Source organism: Ammospiza nelsoni, chromosome 20, assembly GCF_027579445.1.
Source record: "Ammospiza nelsoni isolate bAmmNel1 chromosome 20, bAmmNel1.pri, whole genome shotgun sequence".
NCBI lineage: Eukaryota > Metazoa > Chordata > Aves > Passeriformes > Passerellidae > Ammospiza > Ammospiza nelsoni.
The window spans coordinates 5,168,738-5,190,524 of record NC_080652.1 but is presented as its reverse complement, the minus strand read 5'-3'; the positions used below and the strand labels follow the sequence as shown (position 1 = coordinate 5,190,524).

The following is a 21,787-nucleotide window of genomic DNA, read 5'->3' as shown; positions in this document are numbered from 1 at the left end:
AAACAATCAGTCAGTGAAACTCAGCCCTGGTGATGAGCGCGCCGCTGGGCACGGTCCAGTGCCCAGGAAGATTGAGGCTTTAAATACAGGCACCACCTGCCCTTCCAGAGACAGGAAAAAAGCGGGGCAAGGAGAGACAGGCAGGGCAGGTGGGGATGCCCAGAGTTGTCTCCTCTTGGGGCTGAGTTAAACCGGGAACAGCATCAGAGCTGCACTAAGACACTTTAGTGTCTCCCTGTACGTGGAGATGGGATTTGGCAGCAGCTGGGCTTTGTCAGGGGCAGTGGAAGGAGCAGGGACAGATCTTGGTGAGATAAACGTGCACTTGTTGTGGAGGCCTCTGGGTGCTGCTCTTGCACAGAGCCGGATAATTCATTCCTCCCACAGTTTTAGGAGCCTCCCTGCCCTCCATTAGGTTTCCAGGTTGGGAGAAGTTTGTATCAGGTTCTTTGGCAGGACAAAGAATGTGGTGTGTTAGGACACTGTGTCTGTCCAGCTCTGCACACTGCTGGGGGGGAGAAAAATGGAAAGGAAGGCTGGGAATCATGAGGAGGGGAAGGAACTCCACCAAAAAGGAGGAAGCTGGATGCCTTGGTGTGGAGAGAAGTACTGAAACACATCCCACTGCTGGAGCATCACTCAGCTACTCTGGGGATTTATCCTAGTCCAGAGAGGGCAGAGCTGTTTCCCAAGGATAAAGACCTAGCCCAGGGCAAGGAAGTATCTGTTCTCCTGTCCCCCTTCCTCCTGGCACTTGCTCAAAACTGGGGATTGTGAGGTTTCCAGTCAGTAGGAGAAAAGATCAGGACCTGCTCTCTACCAGACTGCAAAGATATTGCTTTTTATTTTCTGTTCCTCTGGTATTTGTAAGAGTTGGGGGATTCACATTTGCTTTTTCCCTGTCTCCTTTAAGCACTCCACGCTTGAGTCATATAATTGTATAACTCACAACTTCCATTAAAAAAAATAAGAATAGGCTGTCTTTTAGGATTGCGGAGGAAAGCCAGAAAATGCAAGTCTTTGAATCTCAAAACACAGAAGGCAAATAAAAAGCATTGCAGATATTGTTGTTTTGCTCAGTAGATAAATATATACATATGCATGTGCTTCTAAATTCTGGGGTTCAGTTCATTCTTTGGGAGAACAGGCTCAGATGTGCAATAGTACATAATCCCTAACTCAGGTGTGTGTGTATCTGGAATTAGAATAGGAACTGAAAATTTAACCTTGCCCAATCCTCCCCTCCTGAAACAGCCATGAGGGGAGGTTTTCCATGGAATGCAGCAATGGTTTGGGTTGGAAGAGCCCTTAAAGATCACCCAGTTTCAATCCTCTGCCACAAGAAGGGACAGATTGGGGTGACTCCTCATCTTTTCTGCAGCATCTGATGCCCTCAGACTGAATTTTCATCCTCAGAAGGATCCTGCATTTGTATTCCTGTATGATATATATTATATTAAAACTATACTAAAAGAATAGAAGAAAGGATTTCATCAGAAGGCTGGCTAAGAATAGAAAAGGAAAGAATGATAACAAAGTCTTGTGGCTCGGACTCTCTGTCCGAGCCAGCTGACTGTGATTGGCCATTAATTAGAAACAACCACATGAGACCAATCACAGACGCACCTGTTGCATTCCACAGCAGCAGATAATCATTGTTTACATTTTGTTCCTGAGGCCTTTCATCTTCTCTGGAGGAAAAATCCTAAGGAAAGGATTTTCCATAAAATGTGTCTGTGACATGCTTGCACATGGCTTTTGTGTCCTCCATAAAGGGCTGGGATTTGGGAACCTGTGCAGTGGTGATTTTTAATGGCCATACTTCTGACAGGACACGAGGAAACGGCCTCAAGTTGCACCAGAGGATGTTTTAGGTATTAGGAATTGTTGAACAGCATTGAAGGGGCTGCTCAGGGAAGTGGTGGAGTTACCGTCCCTGGAAGGTTCAAAACTTGGGTGGATAAGGCAGTTTTAATGGTGAATGTGGTGCCACCACATTGCTGGGTGTTTGTTGGACTGCATGGTCCTGGAGGTCTTTACCAAATTTAATGATTTAGTGGTTCTGGCCCTATTTCTGTTCTCTGTAACTGATGTGGGGCTGTGTTTGCACATCATCAGCACCCTGAGTGAGGTGTGGAGGCAGAGATGAACTGAGCCCTGGGCAGCAGAACAGAGCAGCAACTTCAGCCATGACCCCACCATCTGCTTTAGTCTTTCTGGTGAAATACTTTGCCCTATCTCTACATCTGTGTGGATTTTCTTCATGATTGGGTTATATTCTGGATCTGTTTCTTGGAAAAGTTGTTCATCTCCTGCTGCTTTAGCTTCTCCATCTACAGTGACACATTTGTTTAAAGGTGCTTTGAGATCCACATATCAAAGTCACAAATAACAGCTAAAGAAAACATGACTCATGATGGGGAAATTGCCAAGCATGTGCCTGAATAACCAAGTGCCTCAGAGCTTCACAAACAGATCCCAGGAAACAAAAGCATTTGCATTCACAAGTCCCTGTTCACTAGCTAGGACAGGACAAAAATAAAGCTTTTTCTTTATGAAGTGTTGCATAAAAAGCATGGTTATCTTTTCATTGCAGGCCACTTTGCAGCGTGCAAAGAGATTGCCTTTCTTCATGAGTTTGTGAATTTTTATTTTATTGCAGTCTTTTTATTTCCTCCATCAAAACATGCCTGAGTTTGAAATGGCATGACTAGGAATGAAAATTAAATACATCAAAACTGATTTTTGTAGAAATGAGATTTTGGAGCAACCAGGGAATATTCAAGGCTTTCTCACAGCTTGTGTTCAGTTTTTTTGCTAAAGAGGGATGTAGTCTGAGGAAATGGGTCACCTTTTTCCTAGAGAAAATTTCTTCAGTTTTACTGTAATTCTGAAATGTCATAGGCTTTTGGGGACTTTTTTTTTTCTTTTTTAATCTTGAGCAAAGCACAAATGTCTCTGATTATGTATGACTCGAATTTTGCTGCAGCTATACTCTGCAGCCTAATTTTTTTTTAGCCCTTAACCTCTTATCTTATGCTATTTGCTAATAATTTCAGACCCAGCCAGCATCTGAATCCTATACTGAGAGGGAGCATCCTCTGCATACAACCACTGTGGATATTCCTGCTTGAATATTGAAAAGCAACCCTTGGCCAGTGGCCTGAGTGGAACAGCACAGCTTGGAAAGCAAAGGGATGTTGAACCCCAGCTCTGAGGGTGAAGGCACAGAACTGAGGGACCATGAGGAGGAACCACTGTTTTCTCCTAAACCAACTCAGAGGAAATAATGTCCCAACACTGTAGAAATTAAGCGGCAAGGATCGAAGCAGGAGGGAAGTGTAGATTTATTTTACTACTTCAACACAGCTTTTGTTCACTCTCTCCTACCTCTGCCATGTACTCCCAGAAGCTTCGTGCAAGGCCCCTTGCAATGACTGAGACGATGGAGGATATGAGGAGATGAGAGATGAGGGTATGAGGATATAGGGGTATGAGGATATGGGATAATCCCATCCCTTGTGCCATTCTGAGCCTGGTGGCCATCTGTTGGATCTTTGTGAGCAGGCAGTGCTTAGTCTGCCTGTCCTGTTGCAAGTTTTCTTCCCTGCAGATCCCCTTTGTGCAGCCTGGTGTGACGGTGTGCACAGGGGTTTTCGGACTGGGGAAGAGATGAGGATCTGACTCCATGTTTCAGAAGGCTTGATTTGTTATTTTATGATATATATTACATTCAAACTTTACTAAAAGAATAGAAGAAAGGATTTCATCAGAAGGCTAGCTAAGAATAGAATAGGAAAGAATGATAACAAAGGCTTGTGGCTCGGACTCTGTCCGAGCCAGCTGACTGTGATTGGCCATTAATTAGAAACAACCACATGAGACCAATCACAGATGCACCTGTTGCATTCCACAGCAGCAGATAATCATTGTTTACATTTTGTTCCTGAGGCCTCCCAGCTTCTCAGGAGGAAAAATCCTAAGGAAAGGATTTTCCATAAAAGATGTCTGCGACAGCCTGGAGCACACCTTTCCACATGAAGGGTGGGCATGGGCTGGACTCTCCTCACTGCACTTTATGTGCACAAAACCCTCCTCAGCTGCCCTGAAGTGAAGGATCCCTGGTGGGAACAGGTGACTTTGCCAACTGGTGGCCTTTATGCATCCCAGCCTCCCACCAGCTCCTGCCTGGAGTGCTCGGTGGTGTCTCCATCAGCTGAGGATGACTCAGGGCCAGGGGTGGGCAACAGGGGACACTTTCCCATTACTGCCTGCTCTGCCCACAAGCCTGGCAGCTGTGCCCAGGTGGCTCTGCCAGCAGGGCTCAGCTGGGTACAGGAGGCAGGAGCAGCTTTGTATTTAAACATCATCTTCTGTTCTTTTTTTTCCCCCCCCTCCTAAATCAGTGAATTTGAGCCTTTGCCAAGTGAGCAGCACAACTGACCAGAGGAGGGGTGATAGCTCCATTTTCTAACAACAGCTCGAGTTTTGAAACATAGCTGCATGCTGTGTTGGAGAAAATTTGGTGCTTTTTCTTGAGAAAAAGGGCAATCAAGGCTAAATTTCTGATATTACTTTCCCAGTATTGACAAACGCCGTGCTCAAGCTGCAAGCAGTGCAGCAGCCAGGTACCCTCACCTGCAACGTGAGGAATTAAGGTTCAAGGGGACATTTCTCAGGCTTTTCATCTGAGCAAACTGTGAATCATGATAAGCACAGAGCAAACTTTGGGGCTGTGGTGTCACAGGCTGAGGTTATCAGCTCGCTACAGCTAAAATTAGGAAAAAAGCCTGTGGTCCACACACACCCCTATCTTCAGGAAATTAAGGAAGTGCAATTTAATGAAATTATTTGTTCCAAACTGTGTTCTTGTTACAGCCTTTGACTGGTGCTGTTGTGCTCCTAGGAGCATTGGCAGGCTCTGAACCCACATGGTGAATTTTGGGGCAGCACCACTTGCTGACAGGGTCCATGGGGTCACAAGGGCTCACCAGAGCTTCACATGGGCCAGTCACCCCTGGGTGATTTATCTGCTCTATAAATTAAACTTTCCTTGCCTGACTTCTGTTGCAAACTTGGTTACAAAATATTTAAATATTGTCATGTACTACTTAGCCACAAAGGGGAGGGCTTCATCGAGGGTGTAATCCTCTACTTTACTAGAGTCCCAATAAGCACATCAAAACGTGAAAAGGTCTAGTTTGTTGGGTGGTTTTTTGTGGATTTATTGTTTGTTTTGGGGTTTGGGGTTTTTTTTGTCAGGTTATTTTTGTGTGTTGTGTTAGTTTTGTTTGGATTTTTCTTTGTTTTGTTGGAGTTATTCGTAGTTTTTTCTTGTTCCCCCCTTTGCCCCCCAAACCAATTGGTACAGCACCAGACTGCATGGTTTGGGACATTTTTCCTGTCTGTGCCACATGTTTCTATACAGCCTTATTTGTCTCAGCATCCTGTGTCTTGGCTTCCCTTCCACCCTGTTGTTGGCTGATCCCTGCCCTCCTCCCCCTGGATTTGTTTGCAAAGAAGGGAATTGAAAGAAGTGTGGAGAAGAGAACAATCATGCCAGCTATCCTAGCTTTCAAATTCCTCAAATTCCCTGAATGACTCAGATGTTTCCATCCATTGCTTCAAAAGTGCTGTTCTTTGAAAGCTTCTTCTTGACAGCTCCTTGACATTCCAGGATCAGCTTGATTGTGAATTCTGGGTCAAACTTCTAGAGACAGAAATCCAGGAGACCCTGCTATGAAAAATGATATTTGTGTCATTGTTTTGGCAAGCAGAGAACTCAAAATGCCTGATTCACAGGTGAGTTTCTCTAGGCTATGTCAGGTATTTTAGTGGAAGAACTGTTCTGCTGCCTGTCCTGTGATTTTTATCCTAATTCACAGTGAAGGACTGGGTGTCTCTGTGCTGTCCATCTCAGCACAGAAACCTGCAGCCTGTTGGAACAGCTTCCCCAGCAACTTGATAAACCATGTGTGGTCTGGGTGAGCTTTCGGGGAGCAAACAGCTCCAGAGCAGAACGTTTGCTGTCGTTAATGACGATTGTTAAGCTGTGGTGACGTGAAGAGTGCTGCGAGCTCTTGGAGAGATGTCACTGCTGCTTCCAGCAGCTCCCATCAAGCCCATGGGAGCTGCAGGGGCTCAAAGGGGCTGTCAGCCCAGTGTGGAACAGCTGAGGTGGTGTCAGCACTCATGGTGTTAGTTCAGGAACACATAATCATGGAATGGTTAGATGCATGTGCTTTTATTAAGAGCTCCGGGTGTCAGGGGACACAAACCCAAATCTGACCCGCCATGGTTTCAGGATTGAAGATATTTTATATTCTATAGTTTTATAACTTACATATTGATTATTAAACTTATATTGTTCTATTGTATACATTGATCTCATCCAAGCATGGATTTCTCGTAATCCCCCTCAAACCTCAAACCTTCTATTGTATACATTGATTTCATCCAAGCATGGATTTCTCATGATCCCCCTCAAACCTCAAACCTTCTATTGTATACATTGCTTTCATCCAAGCATGGATTTCTCATGATCCCCCTCAAACCCCTAACACGGTTTCTCATGATTCTCCTCATGGCTAAACAATAATTACATCTAATTACTAAATAATTGTCACATCTAACAATCATATCATTTATCATATACTGGTTACACAGGTGCAGTTTCACATGATCTAGCAAACACAAGGCCTAACATTTCCCAGGGCCCACCCTTAACATTTCCCAAGCCTAACTTTCTTTCTAACTCTCCGAATTTTCTATGATTTTAAAACCTTCCACTGTCAATGGGAACGCCCACCAGCACATCTGTGGGGTGGCTGATGCTGATGGAGGCTGGTGTTGGGAAGGGTCTGTGCAGTGCTCAAGGTGTGGGGTTTTTGCAAGGAAATCTGCACAAATAACCTTACAGGGAGAGCTGGGGGATGAATGTCCACGAGCTGTTTGCACTGGAGCTGGTGGGTGAGGTGGAAGCATTGCAGCACCTGGGTCTGGTGGGGTTTGGTAACAGATCCACTGAGGGCTGGGGAAGGCAGCTGTGCTGAAGAAGTTCAGACGTTACTGTGTGTTACTGAGGATGCAGAAATCCATTACCTAGAGGTGGTCCCGAGCAGCTGAAAGGGTCAAAACCCATTCTACCATGTTTTCATGTGCTTGGATTTGAAATTTTGGTTAAGAATTACAGCCCCATCCTGGCCATGATCACATTTAATAATAAACAAACTTCATAATGATCAAATTTAATGACCTATCTTTTAACTTGTTCTTACCTATGCTGAATCACTCTGCTTTGAGTCTCTAATTTATGTCAGTTTTTTTTCTAAGAAATTGATCTTTTGGGCACCCAGAAATTCCATGTTGCTTCCTAAGAGACCCAAATGCAGTCCTATCCTAAGAGCAAGCACAACATTTGGAATCATGTTTGTCTGACTGGATTTTAATTCAGTGCTGGCACAACCTGTTTACCAAGGGGCTTTCAAGGTCACATGAAATTCCTCTAACTTTGAAGTAAATTTATTTAATTTTGATTCTTGCAACTGTCATATTGCTCTGGACCCCTTTTTTACCTCCCACACCCCCTCTCTCCAAAAACAAACCTCAGAGCTTTCAACTCTGTAACAATTTAATATCTTTAAGAAAATGATTAGAGAGATGAAAACAAAACTCTTGAGCAGGCTGAACTGCTTGCCAAAAAAGGGGGGAATATCTGAGGTTTCAGACCCCTCAGCCAACACCAAGAACATGGCCAAAGGGCAGACCAAGGGGAAAAGCAACAGGAGATTCTTCCTTTGTCCTTTGGAACCAGGTGGAGGAGGATTCAAACTCTGATTGTCCTCCCCTTGCTTCAGTCCTACCCAGGTAAATGCCCTTATAACAATAAAGCTGCTGCAGACAGCGCAGCATTTATCAATAGATCAATAGTCAATTTATTTATCTCATTCACCTGCCAGCTGTCATAAGTGAGCCTGTCTGCTTGTCTGGTTGTTATGCAAAATGCTGTTGTACTTTCAGCTTAAGTGATTTCTTTTTCATACTTCTCTGGAATGAAATTTTTAGCATTTTTTTTTTGTTGTTTTATTTTTTTCTCTCTTTCATGGCAGAGTTTCAGCCTCTGTCTAATTTGGATCTAGTTTAAATCTACAGACTGGAGGTTTTTTAAATAGATTAGGGGGGACGAGTGCCAAACCCTCACAGGAAGCTAATTCTTGCAGGTCCTTTGAAAAGCTCAGCTTTGAAGAGTGACTTCTTCATGCTGGCCTAGATAGGGAAGAGGCTGAAGGAATATTGCACTGCTCAGCCTGGGGCTGTCTGGCATTTTGAGGGCACAGACTGGAAATGAAATATCACTGACCCCACCATAATCACAGATACCCCATGCAGGCTCCTCCAAAGCCTGATCTGGCAGAACAAGATAAGCATTGTGGTGCTGTTGTCATGCTCAGCCCTGTCCCTTGGCTTTGTTTGCAGCATCCAGGGCTCACAGGAACCTGGAAGAGCCATCATCCTGAGGACTGCAGATAATCAGGGCTCTGGCTGGGACAACTGGGCTGGAAAAAGGAAAGGCAGAGCAAAAGAAAACCCCCAAACCAAGAGCTTTGTTGTAGGAGCATCTGGAAGGGATCTGGAAGATTTAGGGCTAACACAGAACTGGTTTCTGAACCAGACAAGGCTTAAATCTGTCTGGTTTGGTTCACACTCATTCTGACAGCTACTAATATTTGTCTGCAGCACACACAGACATGTCCAAAAATGTCTCCCTTAATGATGGGGAAGTGCTTGAAAGAAAACAGGGGCAGAGACACCAAAATCCCAGGGAACATCTCTCCGACATCAGGGAGTCCTGGTGACATCACAGTCAATTATGTGGGCAATATGCCAAGGGGAGGGCATGAAATAATGTTTGTGTACTGCTGTCACTGCAGAGTGTGCTCCCATCACCTTTGGGAGCAACGGGTGGCTTTCAAGATAAATTTTATTAAAAAAGCAAAGAGCCATGGAGCAGAAAGGAGCTGGTGCCTTGTCCTTGCCCAGTTCCCAGGGAGGGGTGGGGCTGCTCCTGTTTGAGTGTGCACTTGGTGGGATGCTCTGAAGGATGCACATCCAGCACCTGGAGGGGCTGGGCTCTTCTGTTTAGGCTTGTTCAATGACTCTGCTATTTTTTTTTTTCCCTTTTAAAACTTTCCTGTTCATTATTTAACACATTTAATTTCTTTTTTTGTTTCAAGCACCAGCCCTCATGGTCTATGTTGAACCTCTTTCCTCACTTACATGCTTTAGTTGTCTTGGCCATGTGGAGATGGAGAATTTAATTTGCTCTGATGGCCCCTCTTCCTCAGACTTCCCTCTCTGGGCAGAGATGCTCCTGCCCTTGGATCCTGCTGTCCTTTCTGATGGTGGGCCTGCATGATGTACCTATTCCAGCCTCTTGACTTTTCCTCCCTCTTCTGTAGTTTGTTCCCCTGTTTTTCTGTTTCCCTGGAGGGTCACAGTGCTAATGAGCACTGAGACATTCCTAGTGGCTCCTTCTGCCCCTGACATGCTGGCCTTGATGGAGGCTCATTAATGCAGCTTGAAGGGGCAGTGTTTTCTCATCCTCAGCCCTATTCAAATAAAGTGTGTCCCCTTGCTGGTATACAGGCAGGAAAGCCCTCAGTCTGTGCATGTGCATCCTTGAGGCAGCACTGCACCCTTCATCCCTCTTCCCTCCCATCTCCCTTCCCCTTTCAGCACCTCCCATCACTTTCAGCCCTTAAAGAAGCTCCTCTGGTGTTGTTGTTATCTTATTGTATTTCATATTTCTGGAGTCTCATCTTAAAGTCCATACCTTCTTGCTGGTCCTATTATGCAGCTCCTCTCTGCAGCACAGTTCCTCATGGCTTCCATAGGGGCTCCTCCTGGGCTCTCGACCCAACCCCCTTTTATCCCAGAGCCCTTCATGAGCTACAGCTGCTACCCAACCAAGGATCCCACAGCTGTAGCTCATCCAGAGCAACAGGACCCACCTATCTAATACATAGGACTCTCACTACATATATATATTCACAAGGACTCCTTTATAACAATACATATATTCAGGCCCCTACATTTCCCCCCTTTTCTTTTAACAATTTCTCCATTACACAGTTACAATATACGTATCTGTCCCAGCTCTCAGGCTGCCACAGCTCTCAGCTGTCCTATCTTCCACTGTCCCAGCTCTCCGGCTGCCACAGCTCTCGGCTGTCCTATCTTCCACTGTCCCAGCTCTCCGGCTGCCACAGCTCTCGGCTGTCCGGGGGATTCCATACCTTCTCCTTGGCTGCATGTTCTTTATCACGTCGCGGTCACCAATTGTTGTTGTTATCTTATTGTATTTCATATTTCTGGAGTCCCATCTTAAAGTCCATACCTTCTTGCTGGTCCTATTATGCAGCTCCTTTCTGCAGCACAGTTCCTCATGGTTTCCACAGGGGCTCATCCTGGGCTCTCGGCCCACCCCTTTTATCCCAGTTGCCTTCACAAGCTACAGCTGCTGCCCAACTAAGGACTTTGCAGCTGTAGCTCATTTAGAATAGCTGGGACCCACTTATCCAACACATAGATCTTACAGGGACTCGCTCCACATTTCCCCCTTTTTCTATTACTAACAAATATAGTCAAATACAGTATAGATATTCAAGTACAATATATGCATTTCCTTACAATACACACACAAATACAATACACACATTCCCCCATGACTCAAAGGTCATGTACAACACACAGCTTCTTGACTCAAAGGCCATATTTCTCACAGCTCCTGGCTGCCACAGCTCCTTGATCCAATAGCTATGTTCTTCTCTACAGCTCTTCAGGCTGCTACAGCTCTCAGGCTGTCCTATTTTCCACAGCTCTTCAGGCTGCATACCTCCATCACGTCGGGGTCACCAATTGTTGTTGTTATCTTATTGTATTTCATATTTCTGGAGTCCCATCTTAAAGTCCATACCTTCTTGCTGGTCCTATTATGCAGCTCCTCTCTGCAGCACAGTTCCTCATGGCTTCCATAGGGGCTCCTCCTGGGCTCTCGACCCAACCCCCTTTTATCCCAGAGCCCTTCATGAGCTACAGCTGCTACCCAACCAAGGATCCCACAGCTGTAGCTCATCCAGAGCAACAGGACCCACCTATCTAATACATAGGACTCTCACTACATATATATATTCACAAGGACTCCTTTATAACAATACATATATTCAGGCCCCTACATTTCCCCCCTTTTCTTTTAACAATTTCTCCATTACACAGTTACAATATCCATATCTGTCCCAGCTCTCAGGCTGCCACAGCTCTCAGCTGTCCTATCTTCCACTGTCCCAGCTCTCCGGCTGCCACAGCTCTCGGCTGTCCGGGGGATTCCATACCTTCTCCTTGGCTGCATGTTCTTTATCACGTCGGGGTCACCAATTGTTGTTGTTATCTTATTGTATTTCATATTTCTGGAGTCTCATCTTAAAGTCCATACCTTCTTGCTGGTCCTATTATGCAGCTCCTCTCTGCAGCACAGTTCCTCATGGCTTCCATAGGGGCTCCTCCTGGGCTCTCGACCCAACCCCCTTTTATCCCAGAGCCCTTCATGAGCTACAGCTGCTACCCAACCAAGGATCCCACAGCTGTAGCTCATCCAGAGCAACAGGACCCACCTATCTAATACATAGGACTCTCACTACATATATATATTCACAAGGACTCCTTTATAACAATACATATATTCAGGCCCCTACACTCTGGGTTTCCTCTTGAGGACCTGGAGGGCATTTCCTGGCACAGCCCAAATTCCCTTGGGGCTTCCTGTTGACACAGAGCCCCAACAAGTGCCTCACCCCACTAACCAGACCTTGGGTCAGAGTTTCGCCTTATTCTGTCTCCCTCAGGGATACCGACCCTTCTCCTCCTTGCTGAGAGTTTTCTCACCTTCCCAAAGCCATTCAAAATTCAGGTTCTTGGGATTTCCCCTGAGTATCAGAAAACTCTGTACTGATCCCAGCTGTACCATGGGGTGCCCCTAATCCCAGTGGAGTCTTTTGCAACTTCTTCACCTGGAAAATGAGTGATGCACACGGCAATATTTCTCTTTTTAAAATGTCTCAGCAGCTGTAGAGGCCTCAGCTATGTGTCCCAGGTGGTGGCACAGAGATTGTGGTGCCACTGGTGTCTCAGAGAAATAAAGAGTGAAATGCAGCCCAGGATGGTTTTGTGAGGAAACCATTTTGCACCCATTATCCACAAATGCAAGGCCTTGGTAAATCCTCCCAAGAGCCACAGGTGGAAGGATTCAGTGGTGACAAACAGACAAGAGTATTGCTTACCTAACCCAGCACTCTGAATTAATTTTGGCCGATTTTCTGCTTCTGCAGAAAATGCAATTAAATCTAGAGTTGAAAGCTAATAGAAAACCTGTTCTTGGAGGTGTTTCTTCAGAGACTTCAGGAGTTTCAGGCTGGAACATTCCCTAAGGCCAGATCTATGCTGTTCCCTGCAAATATAATTTTTTTTATGACCTCAATAATTCTAAATTATTTCAGTAGCCATATCTATTAATGTTAAGTCTATTTTCCAAAACTGTACCATAATCTTGGCCTCAGGTGCGTCTTGCAGCAGAGGGTTCTGTAGGTTGCATGGAAGATTGCTGGAATTAGAAGTTTGCTTTCCATGGAAAATATTGGAATTCAGTGAGCCAAGTTTAAATTGTGTTTTTTGGACTTTAAAAAGGAAGCTTAACAAGGCCATATCATTTGTTTGACTGTTGAGGTTGGAGCAGATGACAGTACTGGTGTTCCCTTCCTTTGTTTCCAATCCCAATGAATCAACAGCACACAAAGAGATGAAACAGCCAAATGCTATGTAAAACCTATAAAAAAAGCCTGAAAAATGTCACTAAGTAAATTCAAATAATGCATAACTTAGAGGGAATTGCAACTGGTTCATGGATATTCTATGAGCAGAAGATAAACATCTAACTTAGTTGCATAAATTATTCATCATAACATATTTGCTCAGCTTTTCTTGTCAGCTGGGGAAGCCACACATCCAAGCACAGGGAGAGCAGAGCAGAGCTGGGCTTTCACCTGCTGATGTGCCCTGGGAGCAGGGAGCCCTAGGGAGGGATGGCATCAATAACAGTTGGGTGGAAAAGTCTCCTTCACCGTTGTTGGGATCTCTGCTGGTCAGAGTGACCCCGAGAAAAATTGGAAAGTCTTTTTTCCCAGCCCAGTGCTTGAAGAATGAGTCAGGGCTCTTCATTTCTCGGTCTCAAGGTCGTTTATTGTTCCTTATCTATAAAATTCTTTCTCCTGCCCCACTGAGGTCCATCCAGCAGGACAGTTCAAGGCACTCTGCCTGCCCCTAGAGTGGTGTTATGTCTTTATACTAAAAACTACGCATACAATGTTTACCATAACTTCCCAATACCTATCACCTATGTTAGACAGTGAGCTTCTACTCTAAACCAATCCAAATGTGCCACCATCACTGCAGAAGATGGAAGGCAAGAAGAAGAAGGAGAAAGGCTGGGCACACCCAGTTCCCTCCATCTTACCCCCTAAATCCCCATTCTAAAAACCCCAAAATCTATTTTTTCACCCCGTGATAACTTCACTAATATTCTATTTAACTGTTGTGGCTTGCTGATCTTCATGTAAGGTTGGTAATTTGCTCCACGGGTCATAATCAAACCCACAGGTGTTTTGGGCTCTGTGCCAGGGTCTCTGAGCCCCCTGGCAGGGGTCTGGGCTGCTCAGGACAGCCAGAGGGATGTCCTGGGTCCTGACAACTGTCATGCTTTAGATGTAGATTCTGCTCAGGGTTCTTCCTCTGCATTAATGGGGACTGGGATTGTCCCTCGGCAGCAGGAAAGGCTGGAGATATGCCAGTGATTCCTTCTAAACTCCTGCTTTTGCCTCCTGCCAGGGGTGCCAAGGGGTGATGTTGGACCTGATGTAGAGAATGAACCCACTTTCCCTTTGGACACATTGTTTATCCAAATGTTATTCTCCTTTCCTGCCTTCCTTGCCCACCACTTTCCCAGTTTGCCCTGAATGGTGACACTCTGGATCTGATATATCATGGAATCCTGGAGAGGTTTGAGTCAGAAGGGACCTTAAAGCTCATCCCATCCCACCCCTGCCATGGCAGGGACACCTCCCACTGTCCCAGGCTGCTCCCAGCCCTGTCCATGGGCACTTCCAGGGATCCAGGGGCAGCCACAGCTTCCCTGAAGGAGAGCAGGGATCAATGCCTGACCAGCTGCACATTTCAGCTCTTTGCTGCTAAATTATCTATTGCAAAGCAGCAAAACCAAACTCTCTGTACTTTATTGGGAGCATGAAACATTCCCTCAGCCCTTTCTGAACACGTGCTGGCTCTGGGGTGCTCTGGTCCCTCCTGACTTTATGGATGCTGCAGGAAGCAGGAATCTGAATGTGTGCTTGAGTTTTACAGGAAGCAAAAATTGTCTCTTTGGAGAGGAAGCGCAGGTGGCATTGTTCCTATGCTTGCTAGTTGTGATCTTTCTGATGGAACATGGGTGTATCTATTTATTTATTATAAAACTTGTCTGTCTTTAAGCATCCAGCTCTGCCTCTTCCCATGCAGTGCAGCTGCTGAAGGGACCATTCCTTCCTCAAAGGGGATTTCCTTGTGGAGCAATGTCTGGGATTGGAGCTCTAATCTGGGATGATTGGAGGAACCTCTCTGTGGTGTCAGAGAACAACTATTTGTCTTTACTTTTTAAGTTTTATCTATCATGGAAATCAACTTTTTCACAATTCTGGGACAGCAGAGAACACCCTCTGCTCCATAAAGGGAATGCATTGGGGATGTATTTATTATCTGCAGACAACTTGGGAGCAAATGATCTGTTTCAATCGCTCCTTGTATTAAGAACCCATTGTATGGGGTTTTTTGCCTTTTGACTGAGGTTTTTCTAGGAAGGATGGATGTTTCCTCAGATTGCAAGGTTTGACACTAATGACTCTTGTAATGTAGTAGGAGGCGTGTTTTGTTTTGGCATTTTCACTTGGCTTGTGAAAGCAAAGAACTACAGAGGGGGCATTAGCTCAGGTGTAAGGAGATATTTTGAAGTAAATAGCTGGCACTTTGCTGTTTTGGTGAATGTAACTGCTGTCAGGCAGCGTGGAGTGTTGTGAAGGGGCACAATCAAAATAAATACCTGCATAATTACATTAAGTCAAATAACCCAACACACACAGAGTGGACTGAGTCTAGAATCAACCTGGGCAGAAAAAAATCTGGTTCGTGCTCCTGGCTTTGTACTGAGTCTCTAAATGTGTCTCGGTGTCAGGGTCTGCCAGCCAGGTGGGGTTGGTGTGCTGGGAGGACACGCCCTGATGGGAAGTGCTGCCTCAGGGCCAGGGCCACACAGTGTGAGGAATTTTGTCTCCCCCAGTCACTCTGATGGAGCCCTGGAGATGGCTGAACTCCAGACTGGGATGGGAAATGGGGAATGAACTCCTTGTTTGGCTTGGCTTTGCTTGCCTGTGCAGCTTTTGCTTTATCTGCTGAACTGTTTATCTCTCACTTTCACCTTTCTGACTCTCTTCTCTAGGAGGAGTGAGTGGCTCTGTGGGGCTAAGCCAGCTGGGATTAAACCACAACACCTATGAGCTAAATAAAATATTTGTCTTAAATGCAAGTAACAGGAATAGGTGGATGAAAAGTGACAGAGAAGCCTGTCTGGGATGGTCTGGGAGATAGCTGAAGATGGAGCAGGTGCATTGTAGGAGAATGGGTATAAATAACATCCTCTCCTTTAAGGAAGGCTTTGCTCAATATTTTTTGAAAGACATTAATAGGTTTCTCATTTTTCTGGTGCTCAGCTGGTGATGTTTCAGAGGCCTGATTTTTAGATTGCAGGTGTGCAAGCTTTTCTCTAGGCACTTCCCTCTGTGTCGTTTCAAAATGGATACCTGCAATAAAGAACTGCTTTTGCAAACATTAACTTCATTTTTTTCCCAGTTGCTCTCAGTTTAAAAGCATGGATTTGAGAATCACTTTCTTGGTTGTTTTTTTTTTTCTAAAATATGAACAAAACCTCCACTTTCATCCTGGACTCTGCCTATATCTGAATCCATCCTCTTACATTGTTTAGCTCAAAAATTGTTTTCCGAAAATGCTCTTTTGCCATACTCACAGTGCTGAAAGATGAAGATGTTTGGAGAAAATGTATTTTCTTCAGCTTTGCTTTGCTAAAGTGTGGCAGGAAGGCTTGTGGGCATTAGAGATATAACAATGATCAGCTTGGGCAGATCTGTGATCTGTAATCGAGACCATTTGCTGACAGAGACCAGAATTTATGGAGAAGTGAAAGACCTCAGAGCGTGGGAAGGTGAAAACACCAGCCTGCTTTTATTTTAGGGCAGTCCAGCTCTCTGACAGACACCTCTGATGACTCCAAGGGCACGTCCTCACCAGCCTGACCCTTGTAGTGTATGGCTATTGTTCAGTAATGCCTCACTTTTCCTCTTCTCCTCCCCTTCCCCTCTATCCGGCCTCATGACCTCATGTGTGTATCCACATGGGGATGTCCAACAGCATTGGCCCCTTCTCCACCCCAGCGACTCCCCCTGCCCCTCCAGACCGGGAGCCTGACCCCTGTTGTGTTTTCCTGTGTTGTGGCACAGGGAGTTTGCCCGTTGGAAGGTGAGGAACACAGCCATCGAGAGGAGGGACCTGCTCCACAACCCGCTGCCCCTGATGCCCGAGTTCCAGAGGAGCATCCGCCTGCTGGGCAGGAGACCCACCACGCAGCAGTTCATTGACACCATCATCAAAAAGTACGGCACCCACCTGCTCATCTCTGCCACCCTGGGAGGTAGGTGGCACCTGGGGCTGGAGATGGGGGGTGGTGTTGGAAAAATACCAATATAACCTGATGGGATGTGCCTGAGCTTGTCTGGCCCTTGCTGCTGAACCAAATAGTGGTGTTTCACCCCAGAGACACTTTTGGCCGGCTGGGTGTGTGGTGTTTCACCCCACAGACACTTTTGGCTGTGGGTGTGTGGTATTTCACCCCACAGACACTTTGGGCTGGCTGGGTGTGCGGTGTTTCACCCCACAGACACTTTTGGCCGGCTGGGTGTGTGGTGTTTCACCCCACAGACACTTTTGACTGGCTAAAGAGGGGGTGCCTAGAGCATGGATCAGGCTCATCTTGGTGGTGCCAGCCACAAGGACGAGAGGAACAGGCAGAAAGTGATGCCCTGGAAGTTCCAGCTGAACGTGAGGAAGAATTTCTTGGGAATATTGGAACAAATTGCCCAAGGAGGGTGGGGAGTCTCCTCACAGAAGATATTCCAGAACCAGCTGGATGCAGTCCTGTGCCATGTGCTCTGGGATGACCCATAGAGCAGGGAGGCTGAACCAAATGCCGAAGTGTGGTCCTTTCCAGTCTGAACCACCCTGAGGCTCTGAAAGCAGTGGGGGCACAGGCCAGGCTGCAGCTCCCCCTCCTGTCACAGACATCTTTTATGAAAAATCTTTTCCTTAGGAATTTTCCTCCTGAGAAGCTGGGAGGCCTCAGGAACAAAATGTAAACAATGATTATCTGCTGCTGTGGAATGCAACAGGTGCATCTGGGATTGGTCTCATGTGGTTGTTTCTAATTCATGGCCAATCACAGTCTCACAGTCTGAGACAGAAGCTTTTGTTATCATTCTTTCCTATTCTGTTCTTAGCTAGCCTTCTGATGAAACTTTTTCTTCTATTCTTTTAGTATAGTTTTAATGTAAAATATATCATAAAATAATAAATCAAGCCTTCTGAAACATGGGGTCAGATCCTCATGCCTTCCCTCATCCAAGAACCCCTGTGAACACCATCACACCCTCCCAAAGAGCCTTTGCAAATGAATTCAGAGTGTGAGGTGGGAGCTGTGCCCCTGTGCTGCTCTGACCAAATGTGTTTGTCAGGAGAAACACGTCCCTGTCCTGCCAGCCCTGCACCACTGCCCTCAGCTTCACAACAGAACCTGCCCATCCCTCTTTCTCACAGGATGAAAACAAATGCAGAGGGGGGAAAACATCCTTTCTTGCTGGAACTGGAGGAATTTTAAAGAGCTCCAGGAAAAGGGAGTTCAAGGAGTTGGGCAGGGAGCGTGAACAGAGGGGAAGAGATGGCCGGAAGGCTGAATGCATTAACATGGAGCAGACTTCTGGAAAAACAGCAGTTCAGTAAAATTCAAAATGTGTATGCAAGGGCTGCAGAGAGGTCTGAGTGTGCACAGAATGTGTCAGGGATGACATCAGAGAGAGCCCTGTAGGGCCATGAACTCCTGAGCAGGCGCTGCTGGTGGTGCTGCAGGAACATTTGGAGGGGTGAAAACCAGCAGCTCCTATTGATGTTTACTCCTGGTTCTTTTTTCCGCTCTGTATTATTTTCATGGCTCTTTTCCCCCTTTGGGGTGTGCCTTTCTTTCATTTAAATGCTTTTCTTCCAAGAACGACTATCTGTGAGAAGGATTCTGCCATGGTAAAAGCTCAATTTTACTTCAAAATTTGTTGTGGTTGCTTCTTCTAACGTACCTCACCTCCAGCCTTGCCACATTGCTGTGTTTGTAGTGAACTTTGAGGAATTTCTGGCCATCTGTCTGTTCCCAGAGCATTCTGCAGACGCTGGCATGAGATTACATGTGTGCATGTGGTTCATGCACAAATTAGGCAGGTAGGTAAATTGGCACAGTTCCCCTGAAGTCCAGTGGCCTCTGGTGTGGTGATGTCCTTCAAAGATCCTTGGGCTGCTCTTCCAGTCCAGGCACCCAAACAAATCCATCCCATCAGCAAGAAATGTGAAATAAAGGAGGTTTCCAAGAATTGAAGAGCAAAAGTGACTTCTTTCTTCAGGCCTTAATGAAGTCTGGGTGAAGATAAACTGCCTTTTATTGAGGAATTCACTTTTCAAGACCATGTTTTACAGAGTCCAAGACAGCCAAGTAGAGATTTTATTTTTTTCTGCTGGTTTACTTTTTTTCCCATTGACATTCCTCTTTTCCTTGCCACTCACATCCCTGAAAACTCAAAATAAGAAAGTCCTTTGATGGTAAAATATATTTTTAATTTTGCCTGGCTGAGGTTGTAAATTATTCACGGGGGCTTGTTTCTTCCCCTGATTTTACAACACAACAACTTTAAATATGCAGAGACTTGCAATGAGAACTGGTGTTGGAACTAAACACCCCACAAACCCTGAGCATGGTGAGCAATGGTGGGGAGAAAAAGAGGATTTATCTTGGCAATGGCAGTCCCAGGGAAGGTGTGGATGAAGCTGGGCATGCATCTTGCATGGAGGACACGTTCTAATTGTATTCTGGGGGCTAAACAAGAGCTCTGGGACATAAAAAAAAAAAAAAATTAAAAAAAAATAAATCATGCTTTATATTAACAACCAAGGCACAAAAATCAGGACTTTTTCATTCCAGCCTGGCTCATTTTCACTAGAGGAATGCTGAGGCTGGAATCCTTGGCCAGAGGGCAGGCAGGAAGCCTGGGTGGAATCAGCATCTGCTGTCAGGTCCCCAGCAGATCTCCTCTTGGATTTGGTCCCTACACAGCACTAACCAGGCACTAAGAAACTCAGCAAAGAAGAAAAATCTGTGCTCTGGGGCAGTGGGGATCAGTGATTTCCCTACAAAAATTGTCATTTTTTTTCCTCCAAAGGAAGAAAACAGAGAAGCCCACGAGTGACGATGCTTTTTCCTGACGGAGCAGTGCCCTGGCTCTCCCAGGAGCTGGGTGTCCCCAGCAGAGCTCCAGGCAGTTCTGCCCTGGGTTGTGGCTGCTTGTGGCTCAGCCTGGTGCCTGAGGAGGTGGCAGAGAGTGACAATAATGCAGGAAATTGGCTGGCTTTGAAATGCCAGCTGCTGCTTGGTCCCCACGAGGGTGGGACACGGAGCAGCACCTGAACGCTGCAATTTTCACACCTGGACACAGGAGGAACAGCTCTGGTGCCTTTCAAACCTGCAGAGCAGCCAGAAAAAAATCCCCAGCTCTGCTCCAGCCTGCTTCTGGCACAAAGGCACTGGTGAAGGGTCGCTTTGAGGGCATCCACGCTCTGGGATGGAGCGCGCAGAGCTGAGAGCCAATTTTCAGGAAAATCCCTCAAGGAAAAACAACTTTGAACATATCATTCACTTAATTAAAGGAGAAATTAAGACTTAATAATGCAGGAAAATTCTGTTAACCTCTCTTGATCCAGGAGTTGCTTCCCCATGTGACCCCTCCATGGGGATGCTGTGCTTTTCCAGCTCTGCACAGAGCTACACAAAACAGGTTTCCAGCAGCAGTGTCCCTGCTCAGCACCCCTCAGTCCTAGGGACAGCACTGCTCCTTCAGGAAAAAGCATCATCACTCATGGACTTCTCTGTTTTCTTGCTTTGGAGGAAAAAAATTGACAATTTCTGTGGGGGAATCACTAATCCTCACTGCTCCAGAGAACAGATTTCTCTTCTCTCTTCTCCTTCTCCTTCTCCTTCTCCTTCTCCTTCTCCTTCTCCTTCTCCTTCTCCTTCTCCTTCTCCTTCTCCTTCTCCTTCTCCTTCTCCTTCTCCTTCTCCTCTCTCCTGATTTTTATGCCCTGGCTGTTAATATAAGGCATGATTTTTTTCCAGGATAGTTGTTTTTTTCCCAGTTATTTGTGCAATTGATGAAGAGTTGATGACTGTGCATTATGGCTAAGGGGAGAATTATCCCAGATCTTCCTTCTCCTGCCACAGCCTCACAAAATGGTGGTGAAACATAATTTCTCATTTTTCTCTGCTGCATCTCCTTGAAGTTAAATGCTTCTGTTACATGAGAGATCCAGAAATTCTGGCTCAAAATACACTTTCTCACTGATCCAGCCTCTTCAGTGGCAAATGAGTTGATTCATAAAAACTGAAACTTTTTATAAAATTTCCTTCAAATCTCTCTGAAAAACACAAAGAGATGAAACTCAAAATTGCATTGAGTGGTCAGTGCAGTGACCACTGCTCCTCACAGTAACCACAGACATTTTATTTATCCCCTGTGCCTTTGGCTGTTTGCTGTATTCACCTGTTGTGCCTCATCGGATACAGGGGGCTCAATCCTCTGGAAAATGGATTGGCTTTGTTTGTGTGGACAGAGCCTGGTGTGGCAGAGCCTTGATCCCTGCCAAGGTCTCCTCACAAGCTCAACACATAAAAAATGGTAATGGTGATAAAGGAAATCAAAGCTGGTCATTTTCCAGGGAAAGTGCTTTTGTGAGAGGCAACAATGATGACATTGTTACCACCACAGCTTTGATAAGTGGTGGAAGGCTAGTCTGTTATTTTTAACAAAATATTAAAGACGAAGTTTTACATGCCTAACTTCTCCACTTAGGTCCTGCAAAACTAATTAAAAGATTTCAACTGATCAATTCTTTTGATGAAAAGTACCTTCTTTCCACAAAAAAAAAAAAAAAAAAAGTGAATTTTTCATCTCAAAGCCAAAGGCTGAATACTCAACATAACTATTGCTTGAAAAACTGAAATCTAATAAAAATATTTTGATTTTCCGCCAGAATATTTTTGGTTTGTTTTCAGGCATTTGGCTTTCAGATAAAAGCTGGAAAATTTCCAGGGAAAGTGAGGGGGAGGGCTTACTGGGATTTTGGGTTATTTTTTTCATATATGCAATAAAAGAAATAATTTGGATGAATCAAATTGTTTTAGCTAATAAGAATTTTAAAGAAAAGTAACTCCTTGTTCTCGTAAAAAAAATTATGCAAAGATGACGAAAAGTGAAAC

At 45.4% G+C, this 21,787-nt stretch overlaps 1 protein-coding gene across 1 annotated transcript in view; it reads left to right on the top strand.

Annotated features, from left to right (window-relative positions):
• The window catches only part of BRINP1 (BMP/retinoic acid inducible neural specific 1), a 97,518-nt gene that overhangs the window by 51,638 nt on the left and 24,093 nt on the right, over positions 1 to 21,787 (top strand). Inside the window, exon 3 of the mRNA XM_059486338.1 lies at positions 16,668 to 16,858. Within this exon, the coding sequence (XP_059342321.1) occupies positions 16,668 to 16,858 (191 nt within the window). The remainder of the gene's footprint in view (positions 1 to 16,667; positions 16,859 to 21,787) is intronic.